Consider the following 17,898-nt stretch of genomic DNA (forward strand, 5'->3'; position numbering starts at 1 on the left):
TTAGCAACAACCGAAAATATCGGTATCACCAGCACTGTTCCCAGGCTGGAAGTCAAAACACAGCACTGCACCAGCTACCAAGAAGGAGAAAAATGATTGCTACTGCTGAACCCAGGACAGCTTAATAATTTAAGTAACAGTTGGCAAGACACAATACCAGAAATAGTTACCAGGGAAAAAAGAACATATGATGCTAAAGGGAATGTAGGTATTGCTGGGATTTTTTACTTCAATCTGAAAAGAATGTGTAAGACGCTAAAGAAATCTGTCGTTTTCCAGAAGTATGAGATGCTTAAAGCATCTTTGACTCTTTTCCCAAAGTTTTTATGTTGACTTCACCTGCCTTCCCTCACCTTTCCACACCCTGTTCAGAATGAATTAGAAACAGTTTCTGGGTTTGACCACTTACAAGAAGCTGACACTTACAGGTAGATCCTCCAATGGGCTAGCAAGGCCAGAGAACAAAACACATTTGAGGAAAATAATGAGGAGTGATTTTTTCCTGGATATTTGCTTTCAGTGCGAGTCCTGCTCCTTGCCCCATGGTGCATATAATAGAAAGTTACAACCATTTCTAAAATTACAAACAAGACAAAAAAGAGGGGTCCTAAAGAGAAAAGAATCTATGGCATATAGAAAATAAATAACATCAGAAAGTAAGTAGCCAGGCACTATTTATTTTTTCACAGTGTAACCAATCAACTTCACAGCAGATACAGTAAAAACAAAGCATTACAACTGCTTTACAAAGTTCAGTGTTGAAACTCTCTCAGTTTAAGGGACATCAGAGCACAAACATCTAATCTGTTCATTTTGCACAGAACACATGGTATTCGGTGGTGGGGGTTTAAATTTATTTTCAAGACTGGCTTTCAGTTTTACATTTAGAAGATTACAGGCTACATCTCAGAAACATCAGTATGAACCACGCACCAGGGTGCAGGCACATTTCCATTCAATGCACAAGGACTAGTGCAACATTTATAAGAAAATTCAATAGACATTAACATTCACATTACAATCATGAGCTATAAAACCTATCCTTCAAACTACTGCCAGCCTTCTCCTGGCAAGAGGTTTCCAGGATTTTATTTTCTAGAAGTCCTTACAACTCAGCTTTCTCCCATAATCTTACATCAGAAATTCTGTTTTTAAGGCCTTGAGCAGCCAAACCCCTTCTGATAATAAGGGCCACAAGCACCTCCTTTCTGAGCTTGTTAGTATTACTCCAGTCATCAGTCTCAAAGTCCCATCAGTCCTCAAACAAAATCAGCTTTTAGCAGCTTCTTTCATGCACCTTCTGCATGAGGTATACTGTTGTAAAAAAAAACCACAGAACAACCATAGGGTGAAATACCTCCCTTAGCTTTCATTTCTCTCCAGACCTCTAGAAAAAATAAAACCAATAAAAACAAAGCCACAAACAAAAATCCCACAGGTAAGAGAGAACAAAAGGCTACAAAACTCTAGCCTTGAACCATATTTGATCGTTCTGCAATATCCTGTAGCAATCTAAACTTTACATTTATTAAAAACACTATGAGTGATGCCCAGTTTGGAATACTTTAAACTGAAAACTTAAGGGATGACTTTTAGAAAACCTTAAACATTTACAACGTGAAAAACAGGTCTTAAAAACAAGCTGAATCCATCCACTCCACAAATGCAATCACAGCAACTTCCTCAGCACTGAAGAAATTTGCTTCTACCTTTATCTGTAAATCAATTTTTCATCAAAGAAGGAATTCTGATGTTTACTTTCAGTGACATCAATGCCTGTCTTCAACCAGAACATTCATGTTCTCCCCTTCTCTTCAGTAAAAAGGAGTTCAATTAAAAACCAATCCGTAAGACCCATCAAATTTTAAGCTTCTGAACCACTTCTACATTTTAACTGTACAAATCTAAATGGCGGTCTTTTTTAGGACCTTTTTGATCACATTCAGAACATAAATTCTATGGGGGACATAAGCTTGTTGAAACAATATCAGAACTTGATGTATACGTAAAAATGCTCATAGGTTACTTTCCAGTCTACATGTATATGTATATACATATGTCTTTGACATTGCTAATATAATTTCTGCACACTCACAAAGTCTCAGTATAGGATTTAGCAAAAGCATTATCAGTTTATCATCTCTGAAGTCTTCTAGTTCAGCCATGCTCACTCATAATGTTGTCAAATATTAAAATGATTATATCAATGTTTCACTCTAACCAGACAGAGAATTTGTCAAACTGGAGAAGCAAATAACAATCAATTTAATACTCGCAAATGCTTTAGGTTTGACATTGCATGCAAAAGACCATGGTATTTTTAAGAGAGGCTGAAAAAGTCATGGCTTAATCACATTAAAAGCCTATGAGGATACCTTGATGTTTCTAGGTAACTGAATATAATAATGGATGAGTGCATACCAAGGCTATTGGAAAAGTTCCAAATAACTGAGTAGAACTGTAAATATCGGCACACTTACAATATTAGCCAAACTGAGGAGGCTTATGTAAGAAAAACTGAAATGGAAAAATAAATTTGCATCAATATAATGTATTTTAAATACAACCCTTAGAAGCAATACAGAGTTACAAAACTTCTTAATGTTCCATATTTTTTCAGTAAGTTATTCACAAGGGCTTTAATAAATAATTTTTAAAGGAACATAATATTATAACATTGTCCACTGGAGCCAAAACACTGTAAAATTAAATGCATGGTATGAATGTTCACTTAGGTAGTTAAAAATATCAGCACTTTTAAAAACACTTAAAAAATAAAGATGCAGTAGAAAAGGGCAAACTGAAACACTATGTGAAGTGTAAATGCTGAGATTTGCATTAAGACTGTATTTGAATAATGAAACCTCAAAATATATACTAAGATACATAATAAATCAACAAGTGAAGGATATTTCTGGAAATTTAGTTTTTAGACCATACATTGCAATTGTTTATAAAACTTCAATGAAGGGGAATATGAATTATAGCAATATCACTTAATTAGAAAAAGTGATTAAGAACAAATATTAGATCTTTCAAAATAGTAATCACCATGAGATTGACAGATTGTGATCCTTCAGTTTCATTTAAGGAAGTATTTATATTCTATAGTAATTTAGACTGTTAGTATCATAACACAGCTCTTCACATTCACATATAAAGTCTAAGCATCCACAGCAGACAACAGCGGGAAATAAAAAAGGTACTGTGAAATCACATAAACCATTAAGACTTTTTTTTTCAGTAACTAAAACTTGAACACAGATTGTATATTTACACCGGGCCTATGAATATTCAAATGTCCACATTTACCTATCTTGGAAAATTTGAGCCATAGTGCAAGCACCTTCATTGTTCCTGCTGCTATGCCATCAGTGGGATGAGGGGCAAACATGACTTGACCTGTTTAAAATAACCATGAACTCTTTTCTGCAGATCTCACAAGCCAAAAGATTCCTATTTACCATCTTCCTAAGGAGTAAAAACAATTCCAGGGGAAATAGACATCTGCAGTGAAGTGATGACTCATCGTCACTTCCCACCCACAGTAGCTGGTTTTAGTTTTTATTTTAAATATTGAATTGGCAAAATAAATATATCATCTGCAGGGCAGTACTGGTCACTGTTGTTAACAGTTCTCAACCCTTTTAAGTCTAAATGACAAAGCAATCTTAATGTTGCTCTATAGAGCCAATCTGCCTCCTCAGTGGGATCAACTGAAAATCCCTTTTCCAGTGCTTGGCAGCAAGACATCTCCTACTTGCAATGCCTGGAGGGGGAATCTGCAAGAGGAAACCTTTTTTTTTTGAATTCAGCAAAGTTCAAACCCTGAGAAGATCACTGTGTGAAGCCAGATACACACAAAAACATTGCTTCCACCCTGATAAATGTTTAAGTCTAAGGTAGGCATGCAGAGATGTATGGAAAAGAATTACAAAAGAGAAGCCTTATTATTGCAAGCAAACTCATGTCTCTCTTGATCCTGTCGTCTAGCTGGATTCAGGCCCTGGTGTCTGTAACAAAATTGTCCTAATTTACACACGCCATACTCCTACTCTTCTGAAATTCTCTTCTTGAATAAGAAAAGAAAATGAGAGGAAGAACATAGTAGAACTGTTTACACATCTTCTGTCTTATGTCCCCCATGGCTCTCCTCATACAGCTGAAGTTAACATTGATCTGCCATAAGCAAAACTTGCAGGCAAAGCAAGATTTGTCACTGGAAAGTGGAATGGGATTGCCCAGGAATTTTACAGATTTATTTTTTTCCTTAAAATACCATGAGACTTTTAATTTTTTTTTATAAACAAGATATTGCTAGGGGGCAACAAGACCCAGCTATGGAAAAAAGGGCTAGATCCCTCAGTCTTTTACAGTGTTAGCTGATCTCCTACATCCACGAGCTTCTGAGAACACTCTGGCTTTCCCAATAAGATTTACTAGTAACTAAAATAAAAAAAAATATTTACTGCCTTTTCACTAGCATCATAACAGATCCAAAAGACAACACAGAACCCACACACAATACTGAGCTCTCTGACAAGATTTAGACACTGTCCAGGAGTGCAATCAAAACTCTCCCCCTATACTACACAGAGAATGTCTCAGTGCCTCATAACAGGACAGCCAACTCAATGAAACTGCTCCTGTGCAAAGAGAAACATTAAGTGCAGGGATGCTTTTCCATTGTTCTGGAAGTCACAACACACATCCATCTTCTGAAGGGAAGCATGTATCCTATTTCAAATTACAGTCTTGCAGGCAAAAGTCACCCTTCCTTTTAACTAGAAACTAGTACCAACTTCCCTGGAGCACACCAGCTGTATTAGTTCATGCCTGGTATGATCCAGCTTTCACACTCCTGAGAGGAGAGAGGGACTTAATGACTGAATGCAGTCTGGGTTAGATTTTCATTCCCAAATTGTTCAGCCCTCAAGGGGACTAACAGCAGTGTAGACACCTGGCTACGAGGTCTTTTCCAGTGTCTACTGTACTAATTAATACTAAATAATTTTAACAAATATTGTTTCTCATAATTAAAGAATAAACATTTTTTTTTCTGATTTAACCTGATTTTTCATCTGACATTTCACTAGAACGATCACTGAAGATAGCTTTCTATTGCTCATTCAGTCTGTAATTAATGTGTAGTAAATGCACATAAACTTCTTTTTCTAATATAAAAAATAAAGATTTAGTTAAAAATTAAAGTGCATTTTCACAAATATGAGTGAGAAGCCCATTTACTAAACATAGCTCAATCAGATCCATGTAACTGGATTCTGGAATTGCTGCCCCCAGCAATCTTTCCTCCCCATCTTTTCTTTCCCTCCATGTCAGTTTTCAGTGCAGATTCTCAATGGAATGAGAAGTGGCCATCATAAGAATCCATTCTTCTGCCTCCAGCTGTAAGCTCCCATCACATTTGTTGGACCAGAGCTTGGTCATAGTCTTGCACATTCAGTCAGATGATCCCACCCATCTGGTTGAAATATTAACTTACAAAAGAGTAAAATAAAGATAAATTTTCAGGTTTTGATTCATCTGGTAACATTGCTAAACAACTGCCATTGCTGGAATGAGTAAGGCAGAAGGAAGAGACAACTGAAAAAGGATGGACAGATCTATTCCTTTCGTTGACTTAAACCACTTGGGTAGCAAGCTTCTGGTACGAACCAATGCAGAGGCATTTTCTATAGCCTGGAGAATATTCTACCTCTCCCCAGCTCCAGCCCCCCCCCCCCCCCCAAGCACATTCATCAGGGCATGTGGATATTCACTATGCAGGAGCACAGTAATTCTTTCTCACTCCTTGCCTTGTATTCTTTAGCTGGGAAACTCTACATTAGTTTCTATTTTCTGTATCTGTTACAATGACTAAAAAATACATTATTATTTCACAAACATTAAAGATCACATTCAATGTATAATTGAGAGAAACTACAATGAATCAAGAATAATTATATTGACAGTGATTTAAAAAAAAAGAAAAAAAAAGATGTATTTGTGTCAATTCTCAGGTATTTGGAAACAATAAACTGAAATGATGACTGGTGCATATAAGCACAGCATACCTTGCTTCCTGCAGATATTTAAATCCAGACTCCTCCTGTTGGCTTTCAATTGAAAGGTCAAAGGTGTTCACAAATTACAAAGCATAGTTCATATACCAATTTTAAACAAATCTTTTATTACCATAGCAAATAAGAAACTGAAAATTATAAAAAACATATTGCAGGTGATTCTCCAAAGTCTTGCACAATCCTGTGTCTCTGAATGTCAGAAAATCAGATGTGGTTAAAGCCTTTGAAGCACATCAATGTGCGAATATAAAATACATTGCCCAGAGCTCATGCTTTGCTTGCACTGCCACTACATAAAACAGATTCATTCAGACACAGAAGACATGCACTGAAGATCAGTGAGGTACAATCACAGACAAAACCTTGCCAAAAATAACACACTGAGCTGTACTCACTACTAAACCAGACAAGTGATGAACACTAATATAGAAATATCAAGGAAAGTCTCTTTTTTGAAAAATATATTTCAGGAGATGCCTACATAGGTGCACTGTAAAAAAGAGTCCCCAGACTTTTCCACCTCTCTGCCTGTACAGCAATTTCTCGTCTTATGTCCCTCTCTTTCAGTGAGAAAACTTACTGAAGAGGCTCTGCCTCACATCCTTAGTGTTCAGTCATTTGAGATACTGAACACTCATTATTGAAATTAGTGCAACTTAAGCATGTGTTAATGGCAACAATTCAGGATAGCATCACTCTTTATGACAGTACATAGGCACATACTTTTCTGAATTCTGGTCTAATTACAGTACTGATTAGGAATCAGTTTAAGCATGTGCTTAATCAGTAATGGTCAGAATAATATGACTCCAAATACTGTGATCCCAGCTATCAGTAAATTAACTTTTATCCAGGTAAGTTTGAAAAAGGATTGCAACATCTTAGTCCAAGTAATTATAGTCTGTTTCTTGCCTTTTTTTTTTTTTTTGATCACTTGGATTTCTTGAAGTGTTCACATGCAATTAGAAAGAAAACACATGATACTAAAATAATGCATTTATTACATGCCATGTTACAGTTCACTATATTCCCATTTCTACTTGCACTCACAGTACTATGGGAAACTAAAATTATTTCATCAGAAACAAATGAAGTACACAGAAAAGTTTGTCAACAGACAGAAGCAAGTATATCCATAAGCCAAACAGCCGTAATGTTCAACAGGTTTAATACTCCATTATATTGTTTCATAGAAATGAGAGATGAAAATTTTTTATCTATCCCTTGCCAATTCTGGATGTTTTCAGTTCTCCAGTCACTGGAAGCTGACTGGCAACTGACAACCACATGAACAGAAAAAGCTAACTAGATCTGCCAGAGGAGAGCAGGCTGTAAAATTTGTATTTCCTCTTGTGAGGTGCCAAGTTCTTTGAAGTTCCTTTTGTTTAAAGGTGAATTAATGAAACTCGGGAGCTCACAAAATCTGGGCCTTGCACTGTACAGTGAGGAGACTGCTTTTCAACTACACATCCAACATACTGCTGCTGGAGCTACCTTCATCTGTCCCAGAGAAATGTGCTTACTATGTTGTCAAAAAGCACCAAATTGCACTATGGAATTAAAATTGACACATTTCCTTTGTACTGAATATTTTCTGAAAATGAGACTCTAAAGAAACAATAAATTATAGTAGTTCAGTGTTGTTAATGATGCCACACTTCTGTGCTCAGTCTAAGAGTCAGAAGTTAGTGCTCAGAAAGGTCACACAACATATAACGTCAGCAAACCTCGACATCAGGATTTCAGATTCTCAACCACTGCCATATCTCATCAGCTAAATACTGAAATAAAGGTTGTGTTAAAATGGGATCTTCTCTGCCACACTTTCTTCCAGAATCACTACACATATAGTCTTGCATTCTGTATCACTTTGGGACTGAACACTGCAGTAACATTTCATCTGTATTCATGTGTATTGCATATCATATCTTACTGTGTTTGGTATCAACTATTATATGAATATACATTAATCTTTTCTGAGAAATTCAGATGGAGCACATCTAAAGGAAATATTGGGGGGTAGTGTATCGTTTTCTATTATTAGCCATTAATCATGTCTGTATTTCTGGTACTGAACATCCTTACCTACAGCCAAATGCTAATCCCATTAATCCTCTTTAAAGATCTGTAAGGTCTTTTGTGTAATTCTGACTTTTACTTAATGCATATCTTAATTTTACAGTGATTTTTTGCAAGCTCACTTGAGACCAGTTTATTTTTGAGAATGGAGGAAAGACAGCACTTTTCCACAATAAAGACAATGTATTTAAAAATAGAAATGAGATACTAAATGCTGTCAGCCAGCAACAGTCAACACAGAGAAGTCAGTCCAGAAAGGCTGCTACTGAAGAACTGCTACCAAAGTGAACAGAAGCTCTGACCACAGAAATGCTGGAGAACTGGTCCTAGAATTTTAGGTGGGAGTAAGTCCCATTTTAGAGAAGGGTCATCAATGAATAATGATTATTTAACTGCCCCCACCCCCAACAGAGCTTTTCCATTAGAAAAAAACAATTATCAAGGAGATAATTACATGGCAATCTATAATACAGACTCAGCAAATTCATACTGTTTGGCTTTGGCTTTGGAGCAGCGTATGCAGTAACAAACAGAATCCACAAATTCATACTGTATGCAAAGCAAAGCAGGTCACACACTACACTCCTAGGGCTAGAGATTTAATACAGTGGTTTTGAATACTGTTGTGCGACCACAGCAGTGATACAGGTTTTCCAAACTCTGTCACATGTAGAGTTATGACTTTTTCTCTGGCCCTGAGTATGAATCAGACAAAGAAGGGAATGGGGAGAACGTGAACAGCATTATACTCAATGGCCAGAATCTCAGCCAACTTCATTCTGGTTTCCATGAAATGAGCAAACAATGTCAGCTGGCTAGGAATTTTTGAAAGTTGCAGCCCTCTTGGAAAACTTTGGGGTAATCACAACAGAGAAGTAACGGCAGATGGAGCACAGACATACATGTAATCTAAGGTTGAAAGCCAAAAGCCTACACCAACAGTCAGGATAAGACAAGCTCAGAATTACCTTTGGGGTTTTAGTGATATATCCATTTCTCGCTGCTCTAATCTCTGCTGTGTTCTGTATAAATATGACTGTGATTAATTATGACTTAATCATTCTTTTTAACATACTGCAGAGAACAAATGGCTAGTTGAAAAAATAGAAATGTTCCATTTCAACTTTTTAAATCAAGGATTAATAAAATCATCACCTTATGGATGAAATGGATGAGAATAATTAATCTCATTTTGTTAAGGCTTTCTTTGTAAAGGTGTAAGAGATGCTACAAAATTCATCTGCATTATCACTTAGAATGAAAATTGAAAGCTTATGTAGAACTGTCCAGTTAAATAACATAGCCTCTTGACTCTGCATTTTGTTAGAGCTGGACAAAATATGTACATGCTCAGGCAAGTTAAATCTCAGGGATATTTATATTTTCTCTTCAAAATACCAATATCATTTCTATAGTTGATCACAAGAGGGAGACCACATCACCATATGTCCTCTCATTGTTTCAAATTTTTTTTTAAGTATCCAAACAATGTGAGTCATTTTGGACCAGCTCTAATCTCTGACTGCTCACTGAAAAGTGTTACTGACTGTTCAATTCACAATTTTTTTCTGAGTTTGTCAAACCTCTGAAACTTATAGATAAAGATAGCCAATCCAGTAAACGAGATTGAACAATGCAAAGGCAGTTGGAAAGAATATTCGAGAATAGGAGTCAATTTTTGCAATGCGGATGTGTATTCTTCCTTCTCTCCAAGATCCTGTGCGGCAGTCTTCAAAACAACAAAAGAAGCTAGCACAGTCTTTCCCTTCTAGGCACTCATATCCATAATCATCATCACGTTCAGGGAGATGATTAATGTTATTAATTGGAATTAGTGTTGATCCAGGTCGAACAGCAATTGCAGGTGCTTTCTTAAGAAAAACAAAAAAGAAAAATATAATTTTGCAGGTGGCTGGTTTGCTTCTTTTTTTATTTCCCCTTATTCTTAGCCTCCATAGGCTTTCCATTAGCAAAGACCAATATAAACACCTTCAGCACATTATACAGAAATTCTGATATTAAGCAGTTTAGGGAGCTTTGCGAATTATGAACTGCTGTATAGCTCTTGCAGGCAAATGATCATGATATATTTTTCAGCTGCCACAGTAAAAACAGGGTTGTGCTGGGATCTGGGAATAGCGGATAATTAGTTACACAGACAGGGTTAGCTGATCCCATCTACACAACACAAACAAACATTGTGAAGTTAGCCAGAGTTTGACAACTGGGTCATAAGCAAGACTACAAGCAGGCTACAAGCATCAGTACCAAAGGAATGATGATTCCCCCAACATTTGGAGTCTTGAACAAGAGTGAAGGTGTTTCTGGAAGATACATTTTCACCAAAAAGCAGCTAATAAGGTTAGTACAACATCAGTGGTGAAGTTTAAGAAACCGACACACAAGGCCAGGCCACATTATATAACACACTCTAATGTTAAATCCCTAAGCAATATGCCCTGCCTTTAGAAACTAAGACACAAGAATCCTTAGGAGAACACCATTTGAGTCACTAAGCTGATTAATTTAGATCTTAAATCTTACTTTTACTTTCCTTAAAAATAACTCTTCTTGCAATCTGGTAAAAACTTGGTGTAATAGATGTTAAGTTTCATAAATAATTTTCATAGAAAAAATATGGGTGCCTTATGGCCTAGCACATATATTGTTTGCTATTCCCTTTCTTGTAACTTTTGCCTTTTCACCATCCTTTTACTTGCACAAGCACAGCCCATCTTTTCCCTTTTTCTATTTTGTTTCCTTGCAGTTCTTCACTCTTCATGCTTGTGTTCCTGAATATTTCAAAATACATTCTATTTCTCTAACTGTCCCTTTTGCCTTTCTAAATCTTATAGCCTTTTTGAACTAATCCATAATCCTCTTTCTTTGAACTCCCCCCACCTTTGGCATCTCTTCCAAAATCTCATATGGAAGACAGAATTTACATCAACACTACTCTTACATTGTCTTCTCTCTTTTCTACCATTTCCATATTTTGTCATGTTAGGAATAAATGCAGCAGGAAAGGATGTAGTCAGAAGATCTAGCTAGGTATTTAAGTGTACAGAAGAATCTCTCTTAATTATACATGACAGGGAGTGAAAAAAATATGAAAAAATATGAAAAGCATGAAGCCACATAGTTTCAATTCTTGTCATATTTTAAAATCTTGTTGTCACGCTCCCATGGAATTACTCTGGCCAGCACAGAGATCTATATGCATTGTTAAGGAGGCATTCTGTTGCTGAAGGGACATTTCACCCTGTGTCCCAAGGGATGATGTTTTAAAGCAGTGCAGAGTGCACAGCATTTTTTAATAGCTTTGTTTAATAAGTGTCTTTACCAGAGGAAGTTTCACACAGGCTGCTGTTTCAATACTTTTTAGACATGATGACCTAGGGAGCTAATTATCATGCTAAAGAACCTCATTATTCTTTTCAGTTATGCTAAAATACTGAGAATAACAACAAACAGCAGTTACATGCTTCTATCCTAATTTGAGGTATTACAAACAGGTCTTATTTTTACAAGATATGAAAAGTAAGTTCAAATTTTTTTTTTACTTACAAAATCATTCTTTTGTTGACGATATGTAGGGAAAAAGGTGCTTATAATTGTAAAGCCTACTCTGGTTTTACAATAATTTTCTGACTGCTGGTTCTGCTAATGGAAGATTTGTAGCATGATTCATTTCTACTAGTGGGGTAAAACAGGAATCCCCAATTCAGAAACACCATAAAAGGAGGAAAAATAACAGTACTGCTTTTAAATGCTCATGTCACCAGCACAGACCAAAGCTGGCTACTACATTACAGGTTTGAAGAGGTAGCCTGAGAGAGGCAGAAAGATAGTGCCATCTTATAGGCCTAACCACTTCCAGGGAATATAGAAAATGTGCAAGAAAGGGACAATGTGAGGAGAAAGGGGAAAAAACACCAAAACCTCACAAGAAAATGACCTGTATCAATTTGCAGAGACTTAGGAAAAAAAAAAAAAGCAACAAAGATGTAGATACAGATACAGTAGTACATGCTGATTGTTCATGTACATGTCTACTAATATTGTAGATAAAATTCCACATAGAGTAAGAAGCATTTATAATACATTTGATAGGACCAAACCCAAATTATTCTGCATTAACACTAACAGATGTACAAAAGAAAGCCATCATCTGTTGAATTACAGCACAGGTGATGCATTCACTTCAAGTGAAATGATGATCAGAACAAAATCCGCAACTAATTAAGTTTAATCTTTCCTGCCCAAACTCATTATCCTTACTAATGTGGATTTACATAAACCAGTTCCTACTACCTTTCTTGAATTATGCCAGCACATACTTTGTAAGATTAAACTGCTGTAATCATTTGTGAAATCTCACAATTTTTTCATAGATCATTTATTGCACCTTATTGCTATCAGATCATGGAATAATAAGCCTTTATTGCATTTTGCAATAGAAACAGACAACCAATGCAAGGCAAGTTTTCCAAGGGAAAAAACACCAGTAAATGAGAACTTCTCAGGAGGAATTAAACTATTTTAATTAAATTGGATTTTTGAGTTACATACCCATAACTACAAGAGAAAAAGAATGAATAGATGTCTTTGACAAAAGGGAAAAAAAAAAAAAAAAGGATTTGTAGTTGTATGACTTCCCATGAATTAATCAGATGGCTTCTTTAATTGCTCTAGTTAGAACAAAAATTTTATAGCTTTTTACAAAATATCACCAAAAAATCCCTATTTATAAAATGAGAATCCTTGCATCTATTAATTGCTCTGGTTTTTAGAGTAATCTCTTACCCAGTATGGTCTTATGGTGAAGCATGTTTAAAGAATTCTGTGTGAAAATATAGCTGGTTTTCAACTACTTGAAAACAACAAGCACGCTTTAAGACGACACTAAACCACAACCAGTGTTTGGAATATTATATTGCTAATTTTAATCTTAGTCAACAGGTGTCATAATTGCTATCTCCCCATTTTCTTATATTTTAAATTGTGACATGCACTGAAAATCTCAAGGCATTTGGTAGATTGTTGCATAAACAGCTGATATATGAAGAGATTCTGGAAAGGCTTGTTACTCCATTCAGTAGAGTATACTTGCAAACCAGTTCAACGGCTTTTGATCTGCCAGCAGCTGATCTTTAATAGCTCCTTGGTTTGAATAAGTAGTATTTTCTCCCCTCCTTTCTCCTTGTTGCGCATGCTAAGAGCAGGCTTTTTTCAGCTTCCTCTTCCCTAAGTGTTGTTGAGACCTCATTGCAACAGCAACCTAAAATTGAATCTGCTGTGCTAACACTGGAAGTTCCCCAAATTTCTACAGTCTCTGTTATCTGTTACCTTCATTGCTCAGTATGCCTTCCATTGTGCCCACATTCGCTTCTACCACTAACAGGGAAGTTTGAGGTTTCCATTTTCCTGTTATTGTAGCTGTGTTGGATTCCCTGAGGATCACAGTGATGCTTGATCAAGGTTGCACAGGGCAATATTAAACCTTCACCACTAGCCTGGCTGCAAAGACATGTGATCCACTCAAACCAGCTCATCATATTAAACACAAGGGCTCTGATTTTGCTGGTATTAAGCCATAGCAGCCCTGCAGTGCCCCCATAAGATAGTCTCCCACAGAACTGCTGCTCAAAATTGGTGCACCTGTGCTTTTTGACCCTAGTTGCAGAAGGAATATGGGCTGCAACAGGATTTCTCCATTTCTGTATCCGGGCTTCTCTAATTTAATTTTAATTTCTCTTTCATCTTACACAGCCTTCAGTCAGAAAAGACAACTGATATTATGATTCAGCTATTCTTCAGCTTCCTTTGATGAAATTATCTGGAAGGAGGCTTTATAATATTGTCCTTCTTATTTTCTCCAAAAGATGACTACAATCAAGCCTCAGATATTAAGACTAGTGTTTGAATGAATAAGCTATTTAACACTTTTACCTCAATATTTTATTAAAGATTAGCTTTAAATATTTGACCTGACTTCCAACAATAGAGTCTTGGAAGTTTCAGTGTTCTTATGACATGAACAGAAGGCTTCTTAAAATATATATACTTGTATACATTATACTTGTAATAATACTTATTCCTGAGATATGTAGGGATTCAAACATCAACCTGTAAAAGCAGAACGTTCATTTCACCAGAAAGAAATACGGAAGTGAAAGAGGAGAAAAAAAACAAAAAAAAATGGAGTTAAGGTAGATTTCTTAAGTGGAAGGGTGTCAGAATACTGACCAGTAATAAGCATTTTTTATGTTGAAAAGCTAGCAAGGTAAGAACCAAGTTACATGATGTGAATCCAAACAAATCGTCACACCTCCAGTCCATTTACATTACCTCTACTGCTACTGTCTTATCTATGGTTCTCTCTCAGGTGCTGTTTTCAGAAGCAATGTGCTAGACAGAACTGTCTCCATAGGCACACACCTCATGGGAAGATTAATAGGGGCCTGGGCATGGAAGCACAGAATATTATAGCAAACCACTCTCTAACTTAGGCTTATGAGCAGAATGATCCAAAACCTTTGTTCATTATTAGTATTTACACAAAATTAGCACAATCTACCAACTGTAAAAAAAAGACCAAAAAAAAGTGTTAATTATGTTTGAACATTAGCCGTTTTATTTAAGAACAGTCCCTCAAACTTAGTGCCACAGTAAACAGCATTCTGTAATTTTTTTTTCTTTGTTTGTTTAAACTTACTGATGGCTTAGACTTTGTCTTCTTTTCTTTTCCCTTGTCTCCTTTTCTGTTGCTGGTGAAGTAATGCAGTGTGCCATACTCCATCAAGGCAGCAAACACAAAAATGAAGCAAACTGAAACAAAAAGGTCCATTGCTGTCACGTAGGAAACCTTTGGGAGTGACTTCCTTGCAATTGTACTCAGTGTTGTCATGGTCAGCACTGTTGTAATGCCTGTTTGAGAAAGAAAGAAAGAAAAAAAAAGACCGGAAGAGGGAAGTGTATAAGTGATCCAATTATATTGTAACAAAAGTCCTCAAATTGTCCCTTAATTCATTAATACAATAACTGAGCCACAGCAGGGGTCACTGCCAAACACAACAGTGCTATTGCAAGAAGTCATCCATATGGATCCAGCAGCCACCATGGGATCATACAGAAGGTAGCACATCTCACCTTCAGTTTAAATCCCTCCTGTTTTCCAAATGGACTCATTAAACAATGACACTGAGACAGTTTGTGTAATGTCATAAATCTGTTAAAGAATGCGCACATAAAACAAATACAATAGACAAACAGGTACAAATAAGCACACAAATTTTATTAATACAAAAAAGTCTTTTGGTTCTTGAAAGATTAAAATGTACAAAAGGACACATTCAGAAAAAGATGTATTATTTATCAATGATTTCAAACTTCCAGAAAATACAAGTAAAAGGAATAACACTTTCAACTGTTTGCTTCTGACATGTTGCAGATCAAACTAGATGACCTTCCTGGCCTTTCCAGTCTCATTCTTAATGTTACTAGGTATTTTTTCAATACTGTGTCTTAAGTAATAGAAAACATTTCCCTTCATTCACTTACATACAAGTTAATTAAAAGAAGAAGCTGGCCTTAATAGAGATGTGTTCAGAATCTCAACTATACCACTCTTCTTCACTGGTTTAACATTTAGAAGGTGTTAACACTTTTTCTTATATTTGATGCTTCAGAGAGAAGCAAAGCCTTTTTCACAGTAGTCCCAAAAATTAAGATGTGACCTTTCCTTCAGAAAGCAATACTTGGACACAGAAATAATTCATTATTTACATGCACAGACTTATTGCAAAAAATGGGTTACACCAGTCTAAGGCTGTCTGTGGCATTTCAATCAAAGCATGGAATCGGGGTCGCGATGGACTGATACCACAGCAAGAAAGCAGTGGGGATTTTACAACAGATTTCCCAATGAAATCATGTGCCTAAAAGGGCAAACAGATAACCCCAGAGTTTTCTAAAAGTGCTTGGCTCCCACTAGATGCTTTTGAAAATCAATTAGGCATTTCTCCACTTAGTTAAACATTTAAATACCTTTAACTGTCTCAAAGCTTTTGCTTTGGGAAACCACAAACTGCCAGTATCTTTCAACATAAATGGAAGAAAAAGGCCCAAGCCTTTTCAGCATACCAGACCCCAGCACAGCCTCCAGGCAAGAAGTCACACACAGCATTCCCCTGACTGACCTCTGTTCAGAGAAGACAAAAGGACACCTGGATTTTCCCAGTCCTCTCTGCTATTCAAAAGGCACACAGAGGGCTGTCACAAGGACCTCAGCATCACAACTGTTTGCCATAACAGACCATGCTTAGTTTTGGCTTTCTTGTCTTAATTTGTCATTATTTCCCATAAAATTGCTTTGTCTGGTATTCTCTTCTCCACCAGAACATTTGCATGTGAGAAAAGTCATCCTGTAATCTGTCAAACAATGGCTTCTGCATGTTCATACAATAGGAGCTCAGAGTTAACTGCAGGGAGCTGCAAATACAATATTGCAAACATTTGTAGTACATTTCAAATAGATAAAGGTTACTACTGCTGAAGGGGGAGCATGAAAACTCTCTTAACCATGAGATTAAAGGCAAATTTGCAAAGCTTGTGGCACTGAAAAAAAAAAAAAACCAAAACAACCAAAACACAAACCTCTGTAGAAAGAGTAAACTGGATACAGAACTCACAGAATACCAATACAATTTTTCCTGTTATAGCTAGTGTCTTTCCAGATGGTACACAGTGATGTCCAGTGATTAGTCAAAGAAATCTTATAATAAATTGAAAAACTAAGATTTGAAACTATTTTTTTTTATTGTTTCGACTTACTTACGCAAGACCTTAGGCTCTTTTCGCTAAACTTTGCAGTACTTTTAAAGAGCATAAAGAACCAAGACTCCGATTTTTTCCCCTTACCTTTTCATTAGGCTACTGAACTATTTTGCTTACTTTCTTGCTTGACTAGTTAATCTTGCAGGCTTGACTGCAAGTGGTCCAGTTTCAGTGGGAAAGTCAGGGAGTTAAAACCTGGACACACTCTTCTGATAGGGAATGTTCCTAATAAGTGGGAATGGTGTTTTCACAATCCTATAAGCTGATGAGAAAAAGTAACACACATTTCTCACTTTCTAAGACACACTCTCAGCTCTTGATCTTTCTCCCAGAACAGGTCATACCACCATCACCAGTTTTACGAAAAACACCTATCACTTCTAAGCTCAAAGTTGTAATTGTGCGTCCTTGCACTCCACACACTGTCTAGCATTCTTTATGTGGGGAGTACAACTCTTCTTCAAGGCAGCACATGGATCCTCAAGTCAAACATAGGAGACTGGTACCATGTTAAACATGCCAGATGACACTAACACAGAATTATCTCTGTATCAGAACTTGCAACACACTTCATTGCTATCTGTATTAAAAGCAGGGCAGTGATTCAAGTTTGAGTTACATGCTTAACTGCTTGAAGTGCAACTTTGGTTGCAAATTTTCAGTTCTACCCTGGGCTTAGAAGAACAACTGAAACATTTCTGTTATTAAAAAAAAAAAAAAAACAACAGGAACACCACCAAAAAACCCCCTGACAAACAAACAAACAAAAAAACCCAACCAAAAAGAAAAAAAAAGTTAAAAAAAAAAAAACAAAACCTTCATGGTTAATGCTTGTGTAGCAATGACATCCTTTGCTCCATGATGCTAAGTGAAGTTCAATCATACTTGTCAGACTAAT

General features: G+C 36.4%; 1 protein-coding gene across 1 annotated transcript in view; it reads right to left on the minus strand.

Moving 5' to 3' along the window:
* Positions 1-8,822: 8,822 nt before the first annotated feature.
* GABRG1 (gamma-aminobutyric acid type A receptor subunit gamma1) overlaps positions 8,823-17,898 on the minus strand; it is a 60,667-nt gene continuing 51,591 nt past the window's right edge. Inside the window, exons 8-9 of the mRNA XM_062642397.1 lie at positions 14,881-15,092; positions 8,823-10,033 (exon numbers count right to left, since the gene is read on the minus strand). Coding sequence (XP_062498381.1) covers positions 9,755-10,033; positions 14,881-15,092 — 491 coding nt within the window. The 3' untranslated portion in view covers positions 8,823-9,754. The remainder of the gene's footprint in view (positions 10,034-14,880; positions 15,093-17,898) is intronic.

The sequence above is a fragment of the Pezoporus occidentalis genome, unplaced genomic scaffold (genome assembly GCF_034315485.1).
Source record: "Pezoporus occidentalis ecotype Australia unplaced genomic scaffold, CSIRO_AGI_Poc_V1 ctg71, whole genome shotgun sequence".
Lineage (NCBI taxonomy): Eukaryota > Metazoa > Chordata > Aves > Psittaciformes > Psittacidae > Pezoporus > Pezoporus occidentalis.